Below are 11,331 nucleotides of genomic sequence, written 5' to 3'. Positions count from 1 at the left end.
TTAAGATCTTACTTAATATTTTTAGTTGGACGGAATAAAAATAATAATTCACACACCTTTCGTAACCATATGTAGTTATCGTCGATATATACTCAATATATAAATATATGTATAATAACTAATAAGTGTATAATCAATATATAATGTATAAACGCGTAGGTATAACTTTTCTTGTTTTATTATTATCATGTAGCATTTTTTCAAATTTAATTAGTGGAGTAACAACAATAACTAGAAGTCAAATGTAATTCTATAGGTAGGGTTTGGTAAGTCGGAAGGGTGGTATGTATGCAGTCTAACTCATACAGAGGTTATTTCCGACAGACCTTTGGCTCAAGACACATAAAAAGAACATTTTTTTTTATTTTTTTGCTAATGAGCTTTAGTTTTAGATAGGAGTAATAAACGGGCAAGTTAAATTGAATATAAATAAATCGAAAACGAGTTAAACAAAAAAAATAAAATATTCGACCCGCCCATGGTTGGATATTTGTCATATTTGGAGTAAAATTAAAGTCTTATTATTCTCACCAAACACATTGTATTGGCAGGTACGTTGTCACATATTATTGAAATGTTCATTTCACCTTTCTGGCTTCTAAATTCAGACTTATTTATTTATTTCCTAATTAGGTGAGCCAACAATTTTTTAAAAATAAAATATCACTCACTCTCTCAGTGTAATTATAAAAAGGAAAAAATAATTAAGGGTTGTTTAATTTTGGACCAATTAAACTTCATATTTAATTAATTCATTGTTAGGTTAATGTAATAAAAAAAAACCATGTCATTGACATGTTAATTGTATAAAGTTTCTTGTTAGGAGATCTATTTAGAGTTTAAGTAAAGGCTAATACATGTATTAGTTGTAAAAAATTAAAAATGGGAAAAGAAAAAAAAGAACTAATTAATACATGCATAACCTTTATTCATAAAATATATTATTTTTTTAAAATATTGTTTTGTTGTGTTAATGGTTAGTCCAGTATCTTAGGATTAATTTGAAAGGGATTTTTGTTGAATTAATATATGTCTAAAACGTTGATGGAGAGAAATATTTTGTCCATGTGTTGGTGGGAGCAAATATCTGATAAAATAATTGAAGTATAGACATATTTATATCAGGTAATATATAATTTTTTGTACGTTATGTTGAATGTTTTTTAAGAATTTGACATATGATCTGAAATATGATTATTAATTTTATATTTTTAACTTCAAATTAAGTGGCGACTGTTCTAATTTTAAAAAAAGTGGCTAATTTCTAAGTAATGAACCACAAAAATGGTTATTTGTGCAAATTAATATCAAAATACGTACAAACTAACTTGAAAATCATTATTATTTAAAAAATGAGATTTTTAAACAACGCAACAACCCCAACAAAGTTCACAACATAAAATAACTCTAATCTTTTTATTTCTTTTACAAACTTCACTCAATATAATCAACATGCATATATTATACGATATATATCAATACCAACAACAATTACAAACGATTATATATATAAAAAAAAAATATTCGTCTGATTAAAAATATTAAGATCCCTTAAAACATAGTTGTAAAATATTAATTTGTTAACCTAAAGTAAGTCAAATAATAATTGCTTTGCTTATAAAAACCGTTAGGCCTTTGAAAACCAAACACACAACTAAAATTAACTAATATATATATAGCACCAATATATTTTCATTCAACTCCACACCCAACAAAAGAAAAAAAAATCTCATTCTATTTCTTCAATTTTTTGTTGTATAATCAAACATCATCATAATTTTGAAGAGGTAATTAATTACATTTTTTTTTCAATTTCATGTTGTTGTTTTTGTTTTTTCTATTGGTATGACAGAAATTGAAAATTTATAAAGTCATTAAAAAATATTGAATTTCAGACTAAAAGTCCATTTAAAATATTTTCAACGAGCCAATTTCTGATGAATTTCATCGAAAATTTCGAATTCTTTTAGTAGTTTGCCATTGTGTGCTTAGATATACAAAAGTTTTTTTTGAAAAAAAAATTGCAGACATTAAGTTATTAGCTTATATAAGTTTCACAAGTTCATGTTCTTGTTTTTATATTTTGATTCCATTAGATCATTTAGGTGAATTCATTCACCTTTATAATTAGTATATACCTAATTAAGACCTAGAAATATCCGTCATCAAGTATCTGAAAACCACTCGATTAATTCAAATTCACGTCTGTATGACTCATTTATAAAGGAAACACTCCTAACATAGATTTTTTCATTCCTACAAGCGGCTAGCTAGAACTTGAGAGTTCTGACTAATTAGAACAGATAAATCTCCTACATCTCACCATAACCCTCGATGGTGATTTGTTACTAGATTATATTATCATATAGTTTTTTTTAGAGTATGATAAATTATAAATTGTCCAATTTTTTTCTTTCTAATTTTTTTTTTTTTATGGTTGATGAAGATGGGAGAAATGACAAGTTTTCAGTTGGGTGTGGTGGGAGCATTGTTTTTATCAGTGGCATCATCAGTTTCCATTGTTATTTGCAATAAAGCCTTGATGAGTAATCTTGGTTTTCCTTTTGGTAATATTTCATTTTCATTTTTATTTAATAAAGCACTCTATTTATCGTTTCGATTTCTCCTTTCATATCAGTAGTATTAACATTATCCCTATATAGTTTTTGGTTTTTCGATATCTAGCTATTATGTGTTGTTTTTTTTGTGTTTAGACTACTGCACTATTTAGATGTTGTTAAATGTTAAGTTGTCATGTCTTCTTTACTATCATATATATTTTCGTTTTCAAAATACTTTACTCGTGTCAAGGGTGTAACGAAAACAATTTGTCTACCTCTTCAAAATAAAAATAAGATATGCATACACTTATCTCATCTGACTTTACATTGTGAGATTCACCAGATATATTATTGTTGTTTTATTATAATATTTATTTAATTAAAAAATATTTAATTTTATCATAGTACTCACCAAAATTTCAATAAAATAACATTCGAATATTAAACATATCTTAGTTGTTGCATACCTAAGAAGTTAGTTGAAATCTCTAAAATGGGATAATTGATGAATTTTAGTTTTAGTCCTTGTAATATTTAGCTAAACGCGCATATATTTAACCTTTAATCAACTGAAATATGTGTATTTGATCTCTTCATATAGGAAATATATGACATTTTGGAGTATTTTTAAAAATTATATCATCTTCAAATATGAATTAACAACGCCAATTTAACATAACACGTCGATAATTGATTGATTTAGAACTTACTAATTTGTTATTGGCAACAAAGCCTTGATGATTAATCTTGGTTTTCCCCTTTGGTGATATTTCATTTTCCTCTCACTTGCACTTCAAGCATTTGGTAGAAATTTTTTTATCAATAAAAAAATATGTATAATCTTGTGATAGTATACTCACCAAATTTTCAATAAGATTATAACATGCAAATATAAAACAAATATTAGTTGGCATACCTAAAAAGTTAGTTATGTTATTTAAAATGGGATAATTGTACTTTTTGTTTCTCAGTTATCGATAAATTTTAGTTTTGATCCTTCTAATATTTTATTAAACACGCTTAGTTAATCTTCAATCAACTGATCAAATGTGTGTTTTGATCTCTTTGTGAAATTTAGAGTATTTTAGAATTATAAAACATCATTAATTGAATGATTTAAAATTTAATAATTTGTTAAATTAGTCATGAGTTTGAGGGATGAAAAATGCACCTGATCTTGTCAACTAAGAGAATGTTAAATGTTATGTTGCTCAATCTTTTCAAGAATGACGATGGTGAATACCGAAATCCTCCAAAAGTAGTACTACATCTTTTGAGGATTTGACACATGTACATCGAAACTTTTGAAAAGTTCAAACAACATAGTTTAATTTGTTGAATCAGAAATCACAAGAATCACCAATAGAATTTGTCAATATTTGAGGAACTAAAAATGCTAATATTCATACATATTCAATATCAATTATTTATTTATTTTCCATTGATTAGTAATGTTTTTTTTTGTTATTATTTTAGCCACAACATTAACAAGTTGGCATTTGATGGTCACTTATTGCACACTTCATGTGGCACTCAAATTCAATTTCTTTGAGAATAAGCCCATTGAAATGAAGACTGTCATGCTCTTTGGCATATTAAATGGTGTATCTATTGGCTTTCTCAACCTTAGCCTTGGATTTAATTCCATTGGCTTCTACCAGGTATAATATAATATAATACATCAATATCAAACTGTAGTTACTTTTATTTAAATGCATGAGCGAGTTGGGTCAAATTTGAACGAATGAATAATCAAATCAATAAATGAGTCACCTCCAACTCCATCATAAAGTTTGGCTAGGTTAAACAACCGGTCTCTTTTTTAAGGTATCATTTAGATAGTTTTGTGCTTATTTTTAAAAGTTGTTTGGACAACGTCAGATTTGAATCTAATATTTATTCATATATTGTTCAACCTATATAAAAAAAATCTATTAAGATTGTTTTTAAATTTGGCCAATACTAAAAAATAAGGTCCCTAACATTTCTATGCTGTGCAAATATAGTCCTTATCGAAAAAATTACCTTTCTAAGATGACGTTTGACTCGGATTTAATATTTGCTCATAAATTGTTCAATTATACAAATGAAATATTAGATTGTCGTCTAACTTTTTCAATAACTTAAAAAGTTTTATATCATTGATCAGATATCTTTTCATAAGATTTTTTAATTTACTTAAAAAAATATTTAACCGATGGTCGAAAAGTTTCATAAATAAGGCCTAACATTTCTTTGTATGATTATTATGTTGTGTTTGCAGATGACAAAGCTTGCAATTATACCTTTTACAGTATTAGTTGAAACCCTTTTCTTGAAAAAACAATTCAGGTAAATTAAATCCATTATTCTATATCTTAATTTCCACTAATAAAAAAATAAAAATTACTCTTTTTTGGTTCATTAATAATTATATTTTTTTACCTATTTGCAGCCAAAATATTAAGTTTGCCTTATTCATTCTACTTATTGGAGTTGGCATTGCTTCCATTACTGATCTTCAACTCAATTTTGTTGGAACAATTCTCTCCCTTCTGGCCATTGTTACAACTTGTGTTGGACAAATTGTATCCTTTTCATGATATATCTCTACTTGTCTCAAATATTCATTTGGATTTAACATATATATACTGACAGTTGCTGATTCAGAATTTTTAGTAAATGAATCATGAATCATAACTTCTTTGTTTTTTAGGTTCTGAATAGATTATTTATACGTATTAATAAAGTTTTTAGTATATGAGTCTTGGATCATAACTGTTTTGTGCTTACTGAGTTCTGAATAGCTTATCTGTACATATTAAATAAAGCTATATATAATGGGGTGTAGCTCAATTGGCGAGTTGGCTAAACCCTCACTCTAGTGATAGAGGTTCGAATCCATTTGTATCTTCCTCCCAAATAGAAAAATCAAAGTTATTAGTCGAGTTTTGCAAAACTTGTAACTATAACGCTGGAATCTATCCTAGCTAATAGTGTAGCCAAAGGGGAGTCAAGTGTGCAGGGGGATTCATCTGAACCCCTTCATCAAAGAGTTACATTGTACATAAAAGTGACAAAAATGTTATGTATATATTGTAAGTTATTTCGATCTATCTTATTTTTCAGGTTACAAATCTCATGAATTTATATTATCTAGTCCAAATTTGCTTATTATAAGTAATATTTTTGTGTTTTTTTTTCTTCACAATTTGACCTTAACTCTCCAATTTAGCTTACAAACACAATTCAAAAGAGGCTCAACATCTCATCTACACAATTATTGTATCAATCAGCCCCATTTCAAGCAGCTATACTATTTGTTAGTGGGCCTGTGGTGGATCAATTCCTCACCAAACAGAGTGTTTTTGCCTACAAATATTCTCCTATTGTTGTGGTAAGAGAAAAATATTCAGATTTTTTTACTCTTTTTTAAACAAAAAAAATATTTTTTGGTTATACATTAGAATGATTTTTTTGGTTAGTTGTTGAAGATGAGTAATTCAAATTTGAAATGCATGTCCAAACACAAGTTCAACGTTTAAATGACATTTTTCATATTCAATTTGAAATACTTTTTTTTTCATATACCCCTCATTTCATGTCCAAATTCCTACTAGAACTAATTATACGAGCTTAGTCGAAACCTTTTGAAGCAGACATGTATATACAATGTATAACAGGTGTATATCAAAATACATTTAGTGTATATACACATACTATATAGTGATTATACTAGCTAAATTTATTAGGGTTATTTTTTTAAAATGGGACACTTTGGATTGTTATATAGTGTAAAAATATTGAAACAATTCTTATTATCAGACTTATTAATCTATATTCAAGATTTTTCTCGATCTACCTTCGATAGATCTGAGATCATGACCAAGTACTCGCGATTTCCTCTCTTATTGCTGGATATCTCGTTCGTACACTAACTTTTTTCCATTTTTGTCTTCTCAAATGTAGGGATTTATAGTGTTATCATGTTTGATTGCTGTATCAGTGAATTTCAGTACATTTTTAGTTATTGGAAAGACATCACCAGTTACATATCAAGTGTTGGGCCACCTTAAGACATGTTTGGTTCTTGGATTTGGCTATACATTGTTACATGATCCTTTCACTTCAAGGAACATTGTTGGAATTCTTGTGGCCATTATTGGAATGGGATTATATTCCTATTTTTGTGTCCATGAAACAAAAAGGAAACAAGTTGGAGACCACTCTTCCATTGCCCAAGTAAGTTTTTTTCCTTAGACATAGCGTTCACTGATCACTTTTCAACCTTATTTAAAAAATAGCCAATTTCATGTAGTGTTAAATTCCGTAAATGAAACTCCATGACTATTCATGAGTTTCATCTGTGAAATTTGAAATTGGATGATAGTGGCATTTTTTCAATTACACGGTTCCCAATGAGTTTCATATGTGAAATTTGAAATTTCAATGATGTGGCTTTTTTTTTGCAACTACATTGGCTGCAAAGTGGCTATTTTGTAAATGTTACCTGATTTTCTCTACATTTCTTCTCCTCGCAACGGTTTGAAGGATATTTATACTTCGTGCAATAAATCATTGAACCTTGTTCATGCTAAAGTTACACTACACCTGAATGTTTTAAATTTAATAGGTGAAACTTTGTGATAATGTCTGACTCTCACTTGAAATAATTTGAAACCCCATGATAGTGTCTATTTTTTTATTACATGACCTGTAAAGTGATAAATTGTAAAATTTGCCCGATTTCTCTCCATTTATCCTTCTTCTGGTGGTTTGAAGGATGTTTACTTTGTGCAAAAAATCGTTGTACCTTATTCGCTCTAAACTTATGTTTTTATTGTCATGTCAGGTTAAAGAGAAAGATACCACTGCACCGCTTCTATCTGGGAAGAATGGACAAGTTAAAGAAAACAACTCCCTTGTTTAAATTTTAGGGTTAAAATGAAGATATTTTTCGAGATCAAGTAACTTTTTATTTTTAAATTCAGAGACATCATATTCCACTAGATTGATGTAAATGATTTTTGATTCATAAAATACCCTACTCCTTTAATTTGTTCAAATATTTGGTCATTTGCTAGATTGTATTTTGTTGCATCTTACATGTACACAAAAGTGATTACAAAAAATTCTTTGTTACACCACTTTCTCTTGATATGCCCCTATTGTCTTGAAATTTTACGTTATATCTAAGTGAAGTTCATGTAATTCTGTTTAAAGGTAGATAAAAATGGTTGGACTTCAATCATTTTTGTTTGAATTTCAGTTATATATGATTGAAATTCAATCGTTTTTTTTTATGATTTCAACCATTTTATTTGAACATCAATCATGCTCATAAACATTTAAACATAAAATAACTAAAGTTATATATGTCTGAATTTCAACTATATGAAACTTCACACCCAAATTAAATTTTATCAAGACTAATTTCAAATTTTAATATCTAAAATTATACTGAAATAATTACAGATGCACAATTTATTTTTACATAAACATGAACAAATTAAATGACAACGTCAAAGTCGAAAATCTTCGAATCAATGATATTATCTCCGTGTTTGTTGCCAATTCCAAGTTCCAACCTAACAAGAAATGACTAATTCAAATTACGTTACCTAAATTTACAGAATAGTTTTTTTATTTTGTAATTTATTTTTTACTTTTAAAAATATATTTTATATAATATTATTTCAAATATTCTTTACAAAATAAACGGTTGACAGGTTGAGTCAACTTTTCAGTTTCCAAAGCATTTAAATGAATTCAAAAAGATTTAAATGGCTGCTGACGTTTAATAAAGAATACAACAAATTTGTCAGCACGTAGATTCCTGACCAATTTTTGCTCACAAAAATATAATTTGTTCAATTTATTTAAATTTGAGTGAATTGACTTTTAGTTTACAAATAATGACATAAATGAGTCTTTTCTCAAACGAAAATAGCATAGATGAACTAAATTTTTAACGGATAAAATAGATGAGCCCTTCTTTCAAAGTTCGATGGCAGATTTGTCTTTAGGAATAACACATAAACACGACCCTTAACTTGACTTCAGTGGACAAATATGATCATCAACTTTGAGTGTGCACAAATTTAAGTGTCTACTTGTGCACACCCAAAATTAAAGGTCATAGTTGTCAGCTGACGCCAAGTTAATGATCATGTTTATGTTTTATGCCTTTGCCTTTATGAGCATTTGTAAAGTTATATTATTGTCTTGTCACGTCAAATTTATTAGAAAAGTTATATATTTGTTTTATAAACATTTTCTTATTGGTTAAATCGAAATTGAACCATTAAGGACAAAAATTGATAAAAGTTATCTTATTGATTTAGCGTATTTAAAAACTAAAACTTATAAATCAAATTAATAAATATATAAAATCAAACCAAATCAACCGATGTACACCCATAATTTAAATCAATTCAACGCGTTGATTTGACACTTATATATATAAAATAATAATATATATAAGACTTTATTCCCTGTCATAAAGTAGTCCCAAACTAATAGTCATAAATAACGCTCTTTTAATTTCTTTCATTTTCATTGACTTGTATACGTTAGGTGAACAACTAATTGACAAAATTAAATTGATGTATATAGTTATTTAGATTAAAAAAATATGTTGTATAAATTGTAGACAAAGCATACACATTTGTTGATTACGACTTGAATTATAAAGTATCTATAATATTTGTTTTTTTTTAATGATTTAGCACTTCAACATCGATAAAAACCTTACAATTACTTTCACTTTTTTTTTTTGGGACAGGGGTATATAAGGGGTCGTTTAATAGAGTATATATGAATAATATTTTTTCTATTTATTTTTATTTATTTATAATTGATTTAATATATTTTTAAAAAATAAATAGAGGCGTGATTTTTCTTTTGAGTAAATTTTAGGCTTAGCAAACATAAAAATCATATTTGTATGTTATAGCTATAGTTTGTATAATTGCGCTCCACATCAAACTTTATGTTTGCTATGGCTAATAATTTGTATATTTCGGTATACGTATACATAAAAATCTGTATTTGTATATTTCGGTATACAAACTAAAACATAATAATTGTATATAAACAAAATTACTACATACATCCAACACATATGTATATCGAATAGGTCTATTTGTATATTTCGGTATACAAACTAAAACATAATAATTGTATATAAACAAAATTACTACATCTATACAACACATATGTATACTGAATGGGTTTTGCCAGATGACAAAAAACATGGAATGTTTGTTGTGAATTACAAATAAAATAAATTATGGCTATATCATTTTATTTGAATTAATAGTTTGTTATTTCATATAATTTTCTCCTTTTTTTGTATCACTCTGATTAATTATAAGTCATTCAAATATAGAGAAAAAAAAAGTATTTAATTGTAAGGATAAATAGACACAAAATGATAATTATTTATTGATTTTATAAAATTGGACAAATATTGTTGGATATCCCAAAATAATACTCCATAGTGGATAAGTGAGAATTAACCAAAGGAGTACTAAATAGAATGTATTAATAATATTAAAATTATTTCTTATCTACTATTTGGTATATCGTAATTGAGAAGATCACCAAGTCAAATTTTTATCTCTATTGAAACTCCATCAACATAGTTTCAAAACCGATCCTTCTTAGATCATAAATAGTGATAGATCTCTATATAAATATTCTAATGGTGAAAAGAACCTAGTCGCACACTATTGTAGCAAAATATGGTTATAATGGTTGATGACCGATGCTCTTATCATATGATATAAATAAAATTGTGAGTGATAAAAGAGGAAGGTGTGACAAAAATCAATGCTTGAGTAAGATGATTTCTGTAAGTTCTTTTTTTCTATGATTGTTGTCGGAATGAAGTAGTGTTATCTTCAAGTAATATTTAGAGTGATTGACTTAGATGAATGATTAGATGGTAATTAAGAAAAATAAAATTAATCAATAAATTTAATTTGAATTTTCTCAACTACCATCCGTTTTCCTTAATTTAAATCAAACATCATCATACCAATTAATTCACTACTCTAAAAAATATCATTTCAGACCATTCTCCAATTACCATCACCATCACCATCACCATCATCATTACCACCAGAACATTCACAAAAAACACGTAAAAATTAGCTCATTTAATCGATCTTTCTCATATTTTTCTTTAAAATATAATTATATGTTCAAATTAAAATTATTATTTATTTTAAAACGGAGAAAATAATAATCAATAACATGATTATTAGCGAAGAAAAAGCATCACTCAAAGAGGAAAAGTTGCAAAAGAAAAAGTGCTTTATAGAGTTGGAATTTACGTGATGGTCCCACCTACTTTGTTCAACAAAATGAGTAGACAATTCATTTATATTTGATGGTAAATTTTATTTAGACGTTCGAAGTAAGAACTTGTCTCGATAGAACATATGAATATCACTTATTTATTTTTTCTCTATAGTTTAAGTTTTTACGTAAGATATTTATTCATTTCAATATAATATAAAAGTAGATAAAGATATTAAATTTTAAATTTTACCATCCGTTATTATAAAAATACTTCAATACTTAAGTAGACAAATAGCAACTAGGACCAGAATTTTCTCTCAATTATATTTTAGACACTAGTATAACAATTATGTTTTTATTCTTTTTGCTAACTAATTAGTACTCCATTTTTACAAATACAAATTTTTGCTTATTAGTAATGATGATTGCAAACTCAAAATTATATTTGCCAACTTTGAGCAAGTGGGATAATTAATAATTATAG

At 26.9% G+C, this 11,331-nt stretch overlaps 1 protein-coding gene across 1 annotated transcript; it reads left to right on the top strand.

Annotated features, from left to right (window-relative positions):
- Positions 1-1,768: 1,768 nt before the first annotated feature.
- LOC125843718 (UDP-xylose transporter 1) lies at positions 1,769-7,632 on the top strand. The gene is made up of 8 exons (XM_049522900.1): positions 1,769-1,787; positions 2,447-2,567; positions 4,038-4,222; positions 4,825-4,892; positions 4,996-5,128; positions 5,776-5,937; positions 6,510-6,782; positions 7,393-7,632. The coding sequence occupies exons 2-8, from the start codon at positions 2,447-2,449 to the stop codon at positions 7,468-7,470; spliced, it is 1,020 nt and encodes a 339-aa protein (XP_049378857.1). The 5' UTR covers positions 1,769-1,787; the 3' UTR covers positions 7,471-7,632.
- The last annotated feature ends 3,699 nt before the right edge of the window (positions 7,633-11,331 follow it).

The sequence above is a fragment of the Solanum stenotomum genome, chromosome 11, assembly GCF_019186545.1.
Source record: "Solanum stenotomum isolate F172 chromosome 11, ASM1918654v1, whole genome shotgun sequence".
NCBI lineage: Eukaryota > Viridiplantae > Streptophyta > Magnoliopsida > Solanales > Solanaceae > Solanum > Solanum stenotomum.
The sequence above is the reverse complement of the archived record's forward strand: the minus strand, read 5'-3'. Positions and strand labels throughout refer to the sequence as shown.